We start from the raw sequence: 16,887 nt of genomic DNA on the forward strand, positions 1-16,887 counted from the left end.
AATTGGAAAGTAACTAATCTATTCAATAAATATTTCTGGAATGTTTTTTAAATTTTTCATTCCCTATCATAATCCCCATGATTTAACTAAAAGTTTGACAACAGTGTTCTTCTTCAAAGAAAGTAACTCCAGCTTTCTTGAATGTTAACTCATTTTGTTAAGCCCTTCACTGACAGGTGATTAACCTTTGATGCAAATCAAATTTGTATCTTAGTTCCATGCCTGAAGGAATGGTTTATCTCAGAACAGAGTTGACCCATTACCGGGGTAAACTTGGACTCATTACCTGGGTGATCTGTGGTTTGTTTAATGAGCTGGAGATAGAACTCGTTACACAACTGATCACTGTCCATACATTTGTGGATTGCATTCTGAATGAGTGACGTCATGTCTGGCTTCTCATCTTTACCTGAAACAGGCAATTGTTATCATACATAACTATCAGTTAAAACTGCTTTTTTTGTTTATTATGGATTATTTGTCAAACAAAGAAAACTGAATAAATAAAAATAATGTCATACAAGAGATATGAATTCTGAGAAATTGAAATTTGAATGAGGTATTATTTTTTCTCAACCCAAACTTTGTTAATAGTGAACAGAAAGTTTTAAAATGAATTGAAAACAAAATATAAAACAAACTGTGAGTCAGTGAATTCATCTAAAAACCACATGTCAACTAATGAAAAGAATAAAAATTCTAAAATACAGCTGAACATCTTTAACTAAACGGCAGGGTATACTTTGATATTTCAAACCACCTGTTGTTGTGTACTTCCTATTTAATATATCTGTTACACTATTATTTGATAGACAAAATAATTCAATAAAATATAATCTAGCAGCTGCCTCTGATTATTGTACATGAATTACAGGATATAATATTTTAAATTGATATAAAGTAAGCGTAATCTACTACAGTTTTACTATTACATGTAGAGTAAGAAAAAAAGCCACCTAGGACCAATATATATGTATATCTCCAATCCCAAACTGTTAATTTCTCATGATTTCAAATCATTCTGGCTAATCGTTCTCCCACAAAACATTTCTACAGATGTTAGTTTTGATTTATGTAAAATGTCATTCTGATGAATTATATTGTTGAAACCAGTACCGATTAAAGATAAAAAAAAATTTTAGATGGTTTGAGTTTAATCACATTCGATGATTTCGTTAATTTTTTTCAGCATCAGAAAAAGAAAGGTGTAAAGAAGCAAACTGAACCCAGCAGTGGATTATCTCCCCTTGGTAAGGTCATGTGACCCCACCTCTACTTACCACACAAGATTCGTTGAATGACCTCCACTAAAATTCAGTGCAATTCTGATTAATTAATGGCTAATTACATTTAATTATCTAGCGCTATCAATATAGCAAAGCTATTTATGATTAGACTCTAATTTCTGCTGATGGCAGGGTACCCATCACCTAGTCAACAGTTGGGTTAGTATGTGAACCATTAACCAGTTGCTATGGTAACAAAACAACATCCTGATTACCTGAGTCAAATATGCTACCAATATGAAAGTGTCTTGCTGCAATATATTTAATAAATAAAAAATATGCTCCTTATAATATGACCAAAAAAACATTGCATTTTAATTACTTACCTTTTCTTTTAAATGAAAAGTGAGTTTAAAAGAAAGAATTTCAACAGATTTTTTAAGATCAGAATACACTTAACATACATGTACATGTATGTATAAAAGACCTGAAATATTGCAGTAAAGCATGCTACAAACAAAAATATGGTACATAGATATGGTACACAGCAAGTCTTAAATCATTTGTTGTTGGTTTTTTTTAAATATTAAATGTGTGCATTTTAAGGATTTTTGTTGTTGTTTTTTTTAATTGAAGGAAGTAATAGCTCACCTGGCTCCTCCAGTCCTGAGTAAATGAGGATTGAGGAGAACATTTTGATGGCCTGCTCCTCCATCTGAGGATCAAGGATAGTGAGGGCCTGCTTGATACAGGACTTACTGAATGACCAGTAACTGACGTCAAACTGACCAATGGCTATCGTAGAACTCCTCAGTCTCTCCATCTTAGACTTGGTCAGCCTATATAATGAATAAATCAAATATCAAAGAACTAAGAGTACTGAAAGACACCGGTCTAACCAAAATCAAAGTATTGAGAATACTGAAAGAGGGCAGAATATGAAAAGAATTCCAGTAAGGAAAATATGAATTACACTAATAAATACAAAGAAGAATTTGAAATGTTAATGCCTTTGGGGTATCTCCTCTGAGGAATACCACCAATTGTTTTACTTGAAGCCTTTGTAATGTTAATGCCTAAAGGGCATTTCCTGTGAAAAGAACCAGCCCTCGTAATACTGACCTCCTGATTGACTGCTTAAGGAAGTTGGCATGGTGATGAGCCTGCGCTGGACGTAGAAGTCGACTGTCAGACAAAGCTCTACGACAACGAACCAACTCTTCATACAGCTTCAGTTTCTCATCATCTGTCATCTTATTCTAGAAATTCACAAGAAAAATGCCTTACTAAAAGTGATAAAGGTTCCTCCATCATGTAATGCAGGAAATTATAAACTTTAGAAGCACATGCCAAATTTGTACAAAAGCAAAAAAACAAATGAAAAAACTTTTAAAAATGAATAAAAAAAGTTCTCTTTCACTCCTTTGTTTTAAATAAAAGGGGCCTATAAAGTTTTGGCAAATTGAATTTCATGTAAAAATGTATAATTTCTTAAATACATAATTATACTAACAGCTTTTGACCCCTGTTTCAGATAAGAACTTAATATATCTCACCTTTTTCTTAAGACTCTCATATTCTGGTTTGAGCCAGGAGGCGTGGCCTGGGGAATAGCTAGCAATCAGGTGACCAATATCTTCCTTCTGATTGGTCTCAAACATGAAACATCTCTGTTGACAGATGACCTCATTCTTCAACTCCACAGTCATGTAGTTATCGTTAGGATCCATGGTGATAGACTCAATCTCCGAGTACATAAATCCATGCATGACAACTTTGTCCTTGCCTCGTACAAACTTGAGGCCATCCATGTTAATGGCGAGGTATACGTCACCCATGTGATGCCACATTCCTTTGTTGAGGATATGGAATAGTGTACAGCCGTATAGAGGGAACTGCTTCACACAAGTCAGGTACCACACCATTGCCTCCAGCTCTGACTTATCCTTACCATAATGCTAGATAACAAAAAGAACTAATCATATTTCATAGATTTTTCAGACCTTATCTAACCTGAAACATACTCTTACAATTAATTAGAGTAGAAGTTTCTTACACATACTCTATGACCAAATGCTATAGCAGTTTTTGACACACATACATGTACATACCCTGAGAGCCGATGAGCTAATGCTATAGAAGGTTTTGATACGTACCCTATTAGCTGATGCTAATGAAGGTTTTGATACGTACCCTATGAGCTGATGCTATTTCCTCATTCCAGTCTCTTCCTGGTTGGTTTATAATTCTCTTACAAAGGAACTGTTCTGCCTCAGAATACCTGTCAATACACCAAAATAACAAGGTCTAAACAAATCAACATTATCAAAGTGCTCCCAAAACTAACAATCATGATGCCTGGTAGAAACAAGTCAAAATTATAACCTTGTCTGAATTCCTATTGTACTACAATTGTGTTCTACCTGTATTTCACCTGTCCCTCACCTGTTATCCTTTCCCTCCTCATATTCCCCACACACCACCTGAGCCTGGAGTCCTGCTAACTGTAGAGCCACCTTGTCTGACACAGGGAACTTGTCCTGGAAGAGAATCCAAAAAAGGTGGGACTTACATTTAACTACATAATGAATCCTTGTTTTGAATCAAAAACAGACACAATGAATTGGAAGAATATTTTCTACTTATAAGATATTTTAACATATTGTTTGCTTGGCAGGACTATCTATGTACTAAGCTACCATCATCCTTATTTAAATATTGTTTAAGCCATTACTACTGATTCTTACAGATAACATACTGTACTATACCTTATTCATATTATTCATATTAGGTTATAAGAAACTATTGTAAAACAGCAGCTTACAGGTAAGTAACTATTATAACTTTGACTTACCGATATGACCTGTTGTACGGCCTCAGCATACAGAAGTCTGTACTCCACGGGATCGTTAGGGATCTCTGTTATATGTTTGAACACTCTCTTTCTCAGCATGATGACAGCATCAGTACCACCCAGGGCCATTTTAGGTCCCTTCTTAGAAATTGTCTCATATTTACTAAGCTGGGATGCCAGCTTATCACTCCTGCAAACAGAGATGAGTAACATGGGTTATTTTTTAAAAGCTACATGTACATGTAAACTGTAATCACTCCTCTGCAATTTTCTGCAACAAACTACAAAGTTCATTTAAGTATTCATACTTACAATTCCCAGGCAGAAAGAATGTCAGCCACAAATTCATATGTTCTGATGTAACGATCTAGGTCTGTGGACACCTACAAAACAAAAGAAATAATTAATTTTTGTTTTTCAAAAACCTTGCTTTTTTTCGAGCAGTTCATATAAAAAGCCATTATGCTCTGTAAGTCAGTTCTTAGCAACATTTCCAACCTCATAAAGAGCCCATCCCTCGACGGACTGGAGTCCTATCTTCTTACGGACACTTTCTAATACGTCCTGTGATGTGTCACATGGCATCACCCCCACGGCCTTTGTCTTATTGTCCATAAATGAAATCTTACATACCATCGGACTCAGGTGTCTCATACTCTGTGATAAGTAAAAATGTTTTTATTTAGACAGCTAAATTTACTCTGTGATAAGTAATGATGTTTTTATTTAGACAGCTAAATTTTGATGGAAATCTGATTAAATTTTAAATGACATGAAAGTATTTGTAAAGCCCTTATCTTAGCAAACTTTAATAAGTTTGTTCATGTATGTTTATAAACACACCGTGATTTCGGACATGGATGGTGGGTTTTTACGTGAGGTGGCCCTAGTCTTGGTCAGGTGTTTGTGACACTGAAGAGCATACTTCCCCACGATACTGTCACTACAGCTCTGTTTGATGTAACTCATCAGGTACTGTCAAAACAAAATAAAAATCCATTCTCTAATAATTTTAAGCATTTTCTTTTCTTTTAAACCTTTTTTAGTACATGCTAATACATGTACCTATATCAATTCTAGATTATTCAAATACAGTTGAACTTGGGTATCTCAAACACTGATATACCAAATAACATGGATATGTGATTTGGAAGTCCTAATCCCTTATTCTTTAAGTATTTTTCCCTGGATATCTTGAATCCTAGGATATCTTGAATCAACAGATATCTCGAAGTTTTTTCTGGGTCCCAGAGAGTTTGAAATAACGAGGTTTCACTGTATAGCATTCAAAGATACTCACTGCTTCATCCGAATTTTTTTTAACTAAAAATCATTCAGAATGATGTCATCTTCCAGTCTTATAATCCTTTTTACTGTGACAAACAATATATTACCTTGTTGAGTGTTTTACTTGGACTGAAGGCAGCAGTACATAGGCAGAGTAACGTCCATGTGGTGAGTAGCCACGGCCGCTCAGGGTTGTGCTTTGTCTGTCTCACCAACTGACAAAAAATCTCATCTCGTAACTCGATACGCTCGATCCCAGACTTCACGTACTTCTGTACGGTTTGTAAGGCTACGTCATCTTTCACTTCGTCTTTGATGTACTTCGTGATCTCCTACAATAATACAAGTCATGTTCTCATGTACCTCTCTTTTAATTAAAAATCCCATCATACAACACTGCAAAGAAGACCGCCATCTTGATTTATATATCTTTAATGTTAAAGCAAAGAAATTCATGGATTTCAATGTACTGGTAGACGATAAACCTTGGAGAGACAGCAACCCATATGCAGGTTCTTAATACAAGTATTTTCATTTGATATTGGTGTTATTTTTTGGTTTGAGATTTTAAAAAATTTATACAATAAACCTTAAAATGAAAGGGTATCTTGGACATACATGTAGATTATGAGTCATGCATATTTACTGGTACATTGTACGTGCATATGTTTTCTAGGGGAGATTAATGAAAACCCTTAAGAGAGAGAAGAGGCCAAAGGGAATTACCTTAACAAATACAGTCACGTACTAGATATGTATGGTACAGCGATTCAATAGTTTGTTTAAATGACAAACCTTGAAGAGAGAGCAGGCCAGATGGAGGTTCTCGTTGTCGTGGATCATGATGTGGGAGGCTGGGATCAGTCCGTTCTTACAGAAGACGAGCATCTCATCTTTACTCACCATCTCCTTCTATAAAACAACAACAAAACAACATTGTATCCTCATGTTAACAAGACACAAAGTCATTAGCATTCTATATCTGTAGAAATCAATAGTGAATTGATTGGCTGCTTACTGATCCACTCTTTCTCTTGAGATTCTTCATGATGGTTCCTCCACCAAAGTCTTTTGGATGATCGATAAAGTACTTCTCCGCGTACTCCATGAAGTCATGCTCTGTTTCCACTTCTTCCTCCTCCTCTATAGTACTGTTACGGGACTCGCGATGTGTGACGTCCCCATTAAGGTTATACATGGTACTAATCCTCTTGGCCCTCATTTGTACCACTTCATCACTAGGTCCAGACATCAATGTACTCAACTTCTTCTGCATAGTGGGAGAAAGGACCTCCACGTTAGACGGCGGACGAACGTCACCATTTTGTATCTTGATTGAATTAGGTCTCCTCCTTGTGACCATGCCTGTTGGAGTTGGGGGTGCTGGTATTGTAGGAGGGGGTGGAAGGACAGGTGGGGCTGGTAGAGGTCTGTTGACATTTGTGATTGGTGCTCCTGACATTTCTTCTGATGACAAAGGTGGTGGGGGACCTGGTGGGGGTGGGGGTACTGGTATGGTGGGTGGTGCTACTGACCCTGCAGGAGGGGGAGGTGGGGCAGGGACTGAAGGAGGAGGGGGTGGGGCTGGTATAGTGGGAGGGGGTGGTAGAACTGGTGCCTGAGGCATCAGAATATTTGCTGAGGTTTCGAACTGATCTAATTCCCTCTGCATGTCCATGATTTCTGCCATATTTTCAGCATAAGATGATCTGGAACCAAAAGTATCAGTGGAAGCCGTCATGGTGGGAGACATAGGGGAGACTACTCCTGGTGGAGGAGGTGGTGGTGGGATAACGCCCTCTGGTGGGGGAGGAGGGGGCTCCTCCTCATATTCCTGGAAAAAAGAACAATGCACATAATATTCTCCATTCAATATTAACTCTGCGTAAGGAAAATAAAACAAGTTTCATGTATTTTTCCAATTGGAAAAAAAGTATAAATTTAAGAATGATTTTTTTAATGCAGATACATGTACAGGCTTTTTCATATATAACCCTCAGGTTTCATAAAGCATTTGATGTGCAATTTTGTTCTCTGATGCAGGATAATTTTCCATAACTTGGCTGTTATTAGAATCACTTCTTTACCTGAGGTGGGGGAGGCAGCTGGTCGAGACCAGATATACTGGTATCCATGGTGACAGGTGGGGGTGGGAGGGTGTCATCATACAGCTCTTCCTCCCCATCCATTGCCTGGTCAAGATCCCTCAGGGCCCGTTCCTGATTCTTCTTGTAAGTTTCCTCCTCGTGTCGCTCCTAGAAGTAAGAAAAAGTTTCATAAGAATTTCACTTGAAACATTTATCATAAAAACTGATCTCTTCACAAATATAAATGTACCATTTTTTTGACCTATATACACATGTAGTTCAGACAACTCAAAAAATTTAGGTTAACGATCCTTAGCAAAAAGCACAAAGTTTATGCTTTATCATTATGATAAATATCTAAAATAACTTCAAATAGATACTATATGTACATATACTTTTTATTTGCTGTCATTCTTATACAGCAATGTTAAAGTAAAGACAGAAAGTTTCTTCTCAACTTACAGAATTTCACTGTTAAATGACTTTTCAATTCATAACATTTTATTTTGTTGTTTCCTGCTACATTGTTAATACTTCTTGTATCTTCAGATTAGATAGGTCAGCTTGGTTGAAATTGGCTGATGGTCTTGGAGAAGTCAATCAAGCATATAGATGGACATCTGGGAGCAACAAATTTAACAAGAAAAATGTCTCATTTTAGCCCTTGACTCAGATGAGCTATAAAGAATGATGGGCTGATTAAGCCCTCTATATATTAAGTTGTCTCCCTTGATCTTATATACCAGTACTAACCATGTCCTTGTCCAGGAGTTGATTGAGGAGTGTGAACTCGGTGTTTATCTTATCTTAAATATATATTAACCATGTCCTCATCAAGGAGTTGATTGAGGAGTAAGAACTCAGTGTTTATCAGATCCTATATACTAACCATGTCCTAGTCGAGGAGTTGATTGAGGAGTGTGAACTTGGTGTTTATCTGATCCTATATACTAACCATGTCCTTGTTGAGGAGTTGATTGAGGTGTGTGAACTCCGTGTTTATCTGATCCTATATATATACTAACCATGTATTCATCAAGGTGTTGATTGAGGAGTGTGAACTCGGTGTTTGTCTGATCCTATATATATACTAACCATGTCCTCATCAAGGAGTTGATTGAGGAGTGTGAACTCGGTGTTTATCTGATCGAGTGCCTGCTGCGTCTCCTGTTCTACATCAAGGTGATCGTCTTTCAGGAAGCTGAACATGTCGTCCAGGTTCAGGTTCGTGGGGGACATCACCGGCTGGAAGTGTTCACACATTGACTCGATCATCTTGGTCAGGGATTCTAATTCCTTCTGAGAATCTCTGGTAATGAAAAATAAAATTCACAGATAAAACAAAATAATACTCTACTTGTCATAACCTCTGGTAATGAAAAATAAAGTTCACAGATAAAACAAACTCGTACCCTACTAGTCATGAATAATTTTAATATACAGTCAAAATATGAACTTAATGCTGTGAAGTACATGTACTGTACTCCATTCAAATTTGAAATAACATTTTGAACATGTACAAAAAAAACCCCAAATCCTGTTTCCATGTTGTTCTCTTTGGGACTTGCTCTGTGGTGGAATGAAATATTATCAAGGCCTTTTGATAGGTTTTATGTTTTTTTTTTTTTAAACAATTTGAATTTTTTCATTATTGAGAATCTCTAAAATTGACCAAGGAAGACAATGTTGTATCACAATGATAGAATTGACATACTGCAGAATGATTGAATAATTTGAAAAGATTTTTTTTTAATGAATTGATATGATGCATGCATATACTGTACATAAATATGTACTGTTTCATGTGGAAATGATAAATGTAAATGAAAATTAAGGATTAAGAACAAACAAAAACATTGTATACAAATATTAACTAATATACTTTATATATATTTATAATTTATGGAATTAAAACAATTATAAAGAAATATATCTCATGCATTTGGGTTATATATTAGGTTCAAATGTTCTGTTGCTAAAGAGATATTTCAAAAATGCTATTCACAAATCCTTTTTTTTTTAAGTTTAATGTAGATTTGATGACCATATTGCTCTTCAATTAAAATGCTTTTTTAACAAACTTGTCACTGGATGCCTTTTCATACATTTAGCTTCTCTTAGTAATACATACATGTACCATTAAAATCCAACTCTCATCCATTCCAATGCAAGGGTTACATGTATATAGGGCAAAGCTGACTTTAATGTGGTATTTTAATTGAATGCATACAATGATGATTAAAATGTTGTTAAAATGTTGTTGATACAATAACATGTCAATGAAAATTAAAAATTAGTGTTCATTTTCAAATGAAGTTTTTGCTCGATGTAAGTTAATACATGTACACCGTAAATGATCTTATAGATTTCTCTTTTCTTAACTTTCGGTGCACATCAGGGTCTGTTTGGGGACATTATGATGCTCAGAATATGCATGTGAAATGAAAATAGAAAATGGGATATTAAGAGATGAAAACCCTTTACTTCACTTTTAAGTTCTTTTCATAGAAAATATAGTGAAGTGAAAAAAAAGAGGACATTGGAGAACCACTGAGGAGGAACAAAGTCAATAGTGAATAGGGTCGTGCATCCATACCCTAGAAAATCAACCTCTCTATCGCTGAAATAAACAACATGTCAAAATGTTACGGTACACTCAAAACTGTTACTGAAGTTACGATGTGTAAAATTATACAAAAAAATGCAACAGTTAGCGAATTTTATAACACTGATTTTTAGTTATATTTCTGGAGAGGTTAAGATTTACAATATCAACGTTAGGAGCAACACATTTTCAAATCCACCTTCGTTAGTTATGAGATTCAATGAAATGGAAATGATTTTATTTCCCTCAAAGATATGAAATTACTAAATTAAAAATAAAAATAAAAATGTAATGGTTTTGCAAAAAGTGGAAAAAGAGTTTGTAACATACAAAAAAAAAATAATCTTGAAATAAATTGACTTGAAATCCACTGAAATGAAAATAATATTTGATATAACATCTAACAGAGAGGTAATGGTTGATAAACTGTGAGTTTGAAACACAATACAAGTATTGAGTTTTTTTCACACAAGACAACATCTAACTACGACCTACTTTAGCCGTCGGATTAGTTCCGCTCGAGGTAAGTATCTGCAATGTTGACATACAAGTAGACGAACCACATTTATAACATTTCATCATTCTAAACATAATCCTTTGATAAAAGAACATTATTCTGGGGTTTGCATTCAAAATAAAAATTGGACAATCTACTCTGAAATTTGAGAGGAATAGTTCTGAATTTCTTACTCTAAAATACATATATCTACTAGGAATTATGTAAAAAGAAATCAGTAAAACTTAAAAGACTTTTATCTAAATTCATATAAACTGAAAGCTAATAATCATGTTTAATGATATCATTAAACTATGCAAATGACAGCCAAATAGTACTAATGTTAAAAAAAAAAAAATTATTATTATCATGATAAAGGATGCTGATGAATTTTAAATGACTCATGCAATAACCTCTGTAATACAAAAGCTGTGCATGTTGATAACCATGTGATAACACTGACTGTCCTATCTACTGCTGAAGATATAACTACGTACTTGAGAGATTCCTCAATAATCTGGCTATCGGCCGCCTCTTTCTCCCGGAGTAGTCTCTCTTGTTCGAGCTCTTCTTGTCGTCTTCGTTCTTCTTCGATTCGCCTCTGTTCTCTCAGAGACACCACATACCAGCGAGCAAACATTCCACGCACAAATCTCTGTGAACATATGGAATACGTAAATAAACATTCCACGCACAAATCTCTGTAAACAGGGAATACGTAAATAAAAAAAAGAATTCATATAGAATACATTAGGTTCGGAGGTTTGTTTCCCCACATTAGGCCACTGAGGAAGCATATTGTAAATTTCACAACTTTGTCCCTCTTTCCAAAAGATACTACATGTCAAAATTTATTACAATTGATTCAGCTTTTAGAGAAAAATCCGATAATATTCTGAAGTTTACACAAACTGCACACACTCACATGATGCAAGATAAAAAAAACAAAGAAATAGCAAATGCTCACCTGACTACATTGTCCCAAAAAGTATGTTAATTTTTTATCATTTATATCATGTAAATTGGATAATTAAGTTTTGGTTGATGTTGTACATGTATGTTATTAGATAATTATGTTTAGGTAGATGTTGTACGTGTGTGGTTATTAGATAATTATGTTTAATAGGTAGATGTTGTACCTGTATGGTTATGGCTGCCCTCCTCTGTCGTTTGAACTGTATTCTGTACCGTAGTGCTCTGAAGTTGGTCTGTAAAATTATCACCGCTTCCCTCTTCACCAGATATGCTGAAGAATGAATCAGTCAAAAAAATCAGTAAATATTTAAACAATAAAATGCTTTCTTTGGTTGTTAGTACAGGAATTAATGTCGCAGCTGTTGCAGAAAAAATATATAACCCACGTAAGCGGGTTATGTGAATTTTTTTCTGCAATAGCTGCGACGTTAATTCCCGTACTAACAAACAAAGAAAGACATTTTATTGTTTATATTTATATCTGTATAAAAAAAAACATTCAAAGTAAATTAAATATGTTAAATATTGTATTATAGATGTGTATGTTATTGTATGCATAATTGATGGAACAGCCGTTGCTTAGGAAATCTATGCAGGTGGCTAGCTTAGTATTGTTAACTGACTGATTAACAGCAATGGTTTTTTTATATGAAACAAAGGAAATAATATTCAATGGATGTAAATATTATAACAATCAACATTAAAAAGTTGACATCTTAAAAATATATGTATAGTATTTAATCAATTCACAGCTTAACTTCTAGTATAGGAAAATATCATGATGCAGGTGACTTCTATTGTCCTTGCTAACAAATACAGGCTTCTGCCTTCCTTTGACTTTTGTCTGTGGTTACATTAGCCGGCTCCCCTACCTTTCCTACAGTGAAATCCTCTCCAGATCTTTTGTATCAGTAGAGCATTCAGTGTCAGGAACTCGAATCGTCTCGTCTCCAGAGGCTCAAATACCGAGTTCCTCATAAAAACCTGAAAGAAAGGAAACTCTCAGGGTTCTTGCAGATATTGGAGATGTTTTTTAGCATGGTGTTTATAATTCCAGTAAATTCTCCACATCTCCCCCTTACCTTTGTTTTGCCAACCTGCCATTCCGTTTCTGGGAGGAGGAGAACATTGAGAATATTTCGGACTTGTTCCCTCGGCTCCAATCCATTGTCACACTTCTGAAGCAGGACACCATACTTTGACAGGAAGACATCTATGGCAACATGGACTGGGAAACCCTAAAATATAACCATGGTTGCAAAAGTGACCTTGTCAAGACTAAAACTGAAAATAAAAACTAGTGGACAGTAGTGGTACACCTTGATTAAACATAAGCAATATCTTTGAATTTTTACTGTTTTTTCAATGATATGGTAAAGTAAGAACCACTCTCACAACACAATAGTCATACATTGTAATTCACACTTAAGTTGTACAGAGATTTTAGCATCTGATACAGCACTGACCTCCTTCTTGATCCTGATGATGTCCAGCATCCCTGAGTACCTTAACTGAGTTAGAACCTCCTCTGTATTGAAGTTGTTGGGTTTCTTGGCCGAGTTGGGTTTGACACATCTGACATACCAGGGATTCGTGCTATGAAGAATGTCTACGAGGGCAGATAACTGATGCTTGAAGGTGTCTCCCACCGTGGGTTTATTTTTGTTTGTACGTGATATTGTCTGTCTGCCACTGAGGTCCTCTAGTCTTACTCCTAGCAAATCCTACAGGAATAGTAGCAAATGTATAATGTAACTCCTAGCAAATCCTACAGGAATAATAGCAAATGTATAAAGTAACTTCTAGCAAATCCTACAGGAATAATAGCAAATGTATAATGTAACTCCCAGCAAATCCTACAGGAATAGTAGCAAATGTATGATGTAACTCCCAGCAAATCCTACAGGAATAATAGCAAATGTATAAAGTAACTCTTATCAAGTCCTACAAGAATAATAGCAAATGCCTAGCAAATCCTACAGGAATAATAGCAAATGTATAATGTAACTCCTAGCAAATCCTACAGGAATAATAGCAAATGTTATTATGTAACTCCTAACAAGTTCTACAGGTGTAATGTTACTCCTACCAAGTCCAATAGGAATCATACAGTATTAAATCATTAATGCATAAAATTAATCCTTGCAAATCAAGCAAGTCTTACAGAAATAGTACCATATGTATAACGTTACTCCAAGCAAATCCTGTAGGAATAATAGCATGTCTAATGTGACTATTAGTAATCCTAAAATCTAACCCCTATCTACCTGGAATCTTTTGAGATCCTGTACAAATATATTGGTGGATCCAATCTAACACCTATCTACCTGGAATCTAGTGAGATCCTGTACAAATATATTGGTGGATCCATGCATCAACTCAAACAGCTGATCAAGAAATCTAACACCTATCTACCTGGAATCTAGTGAGATCCTGTACAAATATATTGGTGGATCCATGCATCAACTCAAACAGCTGATCAAGAAATCTAACACCTATCTACCTGGAATCTTGTGAGATCCTGTACAAATATATTGGTGGATCCAATCTAACACCTATCTACCTGGAATCTAGTGAGATCCTGTACAAATATATTGGTGGATCCATGCATCAATTCAAACAGCTGATCCTGCTGGGTGTCCTTGTTCTTATCTAGGAATCCCTGGACTGTGTAGGTCACCAGCCCGGCGTAATGATGGATCCCAAACTCCTTCTCCCACAGCCGCCTGTCCCCCTTCACGTAACACGGGTGTCCCTCAAATGCCTCGTGTTGTTTATGGACGTATGACTTATCTGTACCCTATGTATCATGAGAGAAAACTTGTGTGATGGAAAATTTTAATCCATAGTTCAAACATACAATTTCATTTTTTAAAATGTTACAAAATAAAATGATGGAGCAGGTGTGTGTTGTACCTGTGGAAATCTGCATTCTTCATCTAAAGCCTTCAAAATACACCTTGGAGCCTGTCAAACATTATAAAGTCATTAAATATTATATTAAATTAAATATTAAATTTAAATAATTAAATATCATATTATATTATTTAAATATTTAAATATCAAATATTATAAAGCCATTAGAATAAAGTCTTTCAATAGAGTAAATACTGATAGAGAAAACTTGACAGGACTCAAAATAATATATAAAGTCATTGTCCCCTTTACTATCGTCTAATTCCAGTGTTTTATTTTATTATCATTAAAAATTCACTATAGTGATGTACTGAACTAGTTTTGGTGTACATACAATAACAAATTCTTGTACACAGTTTAAATATATGATCTGTGTTGGCATTTTGTTTTTTAGCTACATCACTTTGTATAATAACTGACCTTCTCTATAAGCTCAACGCAGGCTGAATTGTCTGTGAATGTGATGTGGGAAAACATGATTTCTTCTTCTTCATACTGCAATATAATAAACAAATCAGGAACTACACAATGTAAAACAAAAGGCCCATGGGCCACAATGCTCACCTGAATCACTAATTCCCTGAATGTGAGTGAACCTTCTTGTTTTGACCCTAGAGGCACATTTTCAAGTTTTTCAGTAATTTTAATTTGATGAAAATTAACTTCACCCTTGTTCTTATATAAATAAGTCCACATACATGAATTTCTATCTTACATATAACCTTGATCCCATATTTAATTGCCCCAGTCCCCTTTCCCTCAGCACGATTTACATAACTGAATTCTAAACTAATTGGAAATGCTATTGTTAAATCATTAATTAAACTATGATCATATGCTGTTGTTAAATCATTAATTAAACTACTGTATGATCATACTATTTGTAGAGATTTTTGAAGACCCACTGCTCCCCAACCATAGAACTGAAGGTCTGTTTTGAACAAATTCATATGAATTCACAACACTAAAAGGAGATGCTTGCATATCAATCTGATATTATATCTCTGCCTTGCTTTTCTTGTACAGAAGATCATTTCTCAGACGTCTATAGAAAACATTGATCAGAAAAGCTCACTCCAGCCTACTGCTCAGGTGAGGTAAAATGTTCAAAAACACAATAAATTATGATACATCAGTGAGCATATCAGAATTTTCATTCAAATTGCAGTAAAAGTTTGCAGTTAACTTTTTCAATTCCAATTGTAAAATGTCCCCTTACCGTTTGCTGTTCAATGGCAAAAACATAGTGATTGAAGAATCTGTGTAATTTCTCATTGGTATAGTTGATACAAAGCTGCTCAAAGCTGTTAGTCTGAAATATTATTTTGTAAATATATATATATTTCTATGTCAGATAATGAAATCTACCAAGCTGAAAGAATCAGAAAAAAGTCAAATATAGTAGAATATTTTAAAAGATCATTGAAATTGATAAGAATTTTACTGGAAATATAAGGTCCAAGGAATACCTGGAAGTTTTCAAAGCCAAAGATATCAAGGACCCCTATAAACTTGGTTTGGTGTTGTCCTGGATTTGTACATTTGTTGATTGCATCCACTAGCCATGCAAACGTACGGGAGTACAGGGCCTTGGCCACAGCATGCCGATTATCACTGGCCTGAGAAAAAAAAAGTAGATAGAGTAAAATACTATTTACTAACTTACTTTTTACCTGTGACGCCTTTGGCTTGTTACTATATACAGGATTATTTCTGCCCCATGTTATTTTTGCCCTTTCACACTTGCAAACAATTTTGCCCCATTTTAAATTTGCCCTGTTGTAATAGTTTTATTTAAGAGATTATACCATCTTCTTTGAATTAGCCCCATATCTTAAATTTTTCCACTTGTGTCTAGGGCTAAAAGGGCTAATTAAAACAGAGGCAAAAATTTCCCTGTATAAAGTACTTGTGAAGCCTTTGGAATATAGTGCAGTAGCTTAAAATAAAGTTATTTTAAATAGACTTGACTTGGCATTACAGATAAAACTTAAAGCATTTAAAGTATGACTGAATCTTGCATTCTAATTGCATATCTCCTACATCTTTTTTAAAAATATATACCTGCATATATTTTGTAAGGATCCAAAGTAACGTAGAGAAATGTTTTTATTGGTATTTATGTTTTTTGTGCGGTATACATGTAAAATGCTGTGGCTTTAAAAAATTAACATTTATTTCTCCGTATATATAGCTGCCTTGCACAATGATTCTATTCCCTCTGTTATCAGGGTTATCAAACTATTTCTAAGGAAGAATACATAATCTACAAGAAATACAGTCAATCTGATAAAAATCTATAATGATATAAAATTCTTAGTTACACATGAGTATCCCATGAAACAAAAGGAAGAATTGCCAAATTATTTTTTAAAGGCAAATATAAAATGCAACCAAGATGATAAAATTCTTGGATACAAGATAGGGATATAAAATTTTTG

The 16,887-nt window shown here is 34.8% G+C and overlaps 1 protein-coding gene across 1 annotated transcript in view; it reads right to left on the reverse strand.

Annotated features, from left to right (window-relative positions):
- LOC133176531 (myosin-I heavy chain-like) overlaps positions 1-16,887 on the reverse strand; it is a 43,882-nt gene that overhangs the window by 7,810 nt on the left and 19,185 nt on the right. Inside the window, exons 7-32 of the mRNA XM_061311651.1 lie at positions 15,916-16,065; positions 15,666-15,758; positions 14,867-14,941; positions 14,447-14,497; positions 14,094-14,330; positions 12,997-13,254; positions 12,613-12,768; positions 12,403-12,514; positions 11,695-11,801; positions 11,053-11,210; positions 8,550-8,763; positions 7,455-7,622; positions 6,386-7,201; positions 6,163-6,279; positions 5,475-5,699; positions 4,924-5,055; positions 4,579-4,737; positions 4,393-4,463; positions 4,081-4,270; positions 3,672-3,766; positions 3,420-3,507; positions 2,783-3,184; positions 2,349-2,485; positions 1,878-2,065; positions 1,281-1,307; positions 287-409 (exon numbers count right to left, since the gene is read on the reverse strand). Of these exons, the coding sequence (XP_061167635.1) occupies positions 287-409; positions 1,281-1,307; positions 1,878-2,065; positions 2,349-2,485; positions 2,783-3,184; positions 3,420-3,507; positions 3,672-3,766; positions 4,081-4,270; positions 4,393-4,463; positions 4,579-4,737; positions 4,924-5,055; positions 5,475-5,699; positions 6,163-6,279; positions 6,386-7,201; positions 7,455-7,622; positions 8,550-8,763; positions 11,053-11,210; positions 11,695-11,801; positions 12,403-12,514; positions 12,613-12,768; positions 12,997-13,254; positions 14,094-14,330; positions 14,447-14,497; positions 14,867-14,941; positions 15,666-15,758; positions 15,916-16,065 (4,549 nt within the window). The remainder of the gene's footprint in view (positions 1-286; positions 410-1,280; positions 1,308-1,877; positions 2,066-2,348; positions 2,486-2,782; positions 3,185-3,419; positions 3,508-3,671; positions 3,767-4,080; positions 4,271-4,392; positions 4,464-4,578; positions 4,738-4,923; positions 5,056-5,474; positions 5,700-6,162; positions 6,280-6,385; positions 7,202-7,454; positions 7,623-8,549; positions 8,764-11,052; positions 11,211-11,694; positions 11,802-12,402; positions 12,515-12,612; positions 12,769-12,996; positions 13,255-14,093; positions 14,331-14,446; positions 14,498-14,866; positions 14,942-15,665; positions 15,759-15,915; positions 16,066-16,887) is intronic.

The sequence above is a fragment of the Saccostrea echinata genome, unplaced genomic scaffold, assembly GCF_033153115.1.
Source record: "Saccostrea echinata isolate AGI-Se365-2 ecotype Australia unplaced genomic scaffold, CSIRO_AGI_Sech_v1 ptg000002l, whole genome shotgun sequence".
Classification (NCBI taxonomy): Eukaryota; Metazoa; Mollusca; class Bivalvia; order Ostreida; family Ostreidae; genus Saccostrea; species Saccostrea echinata.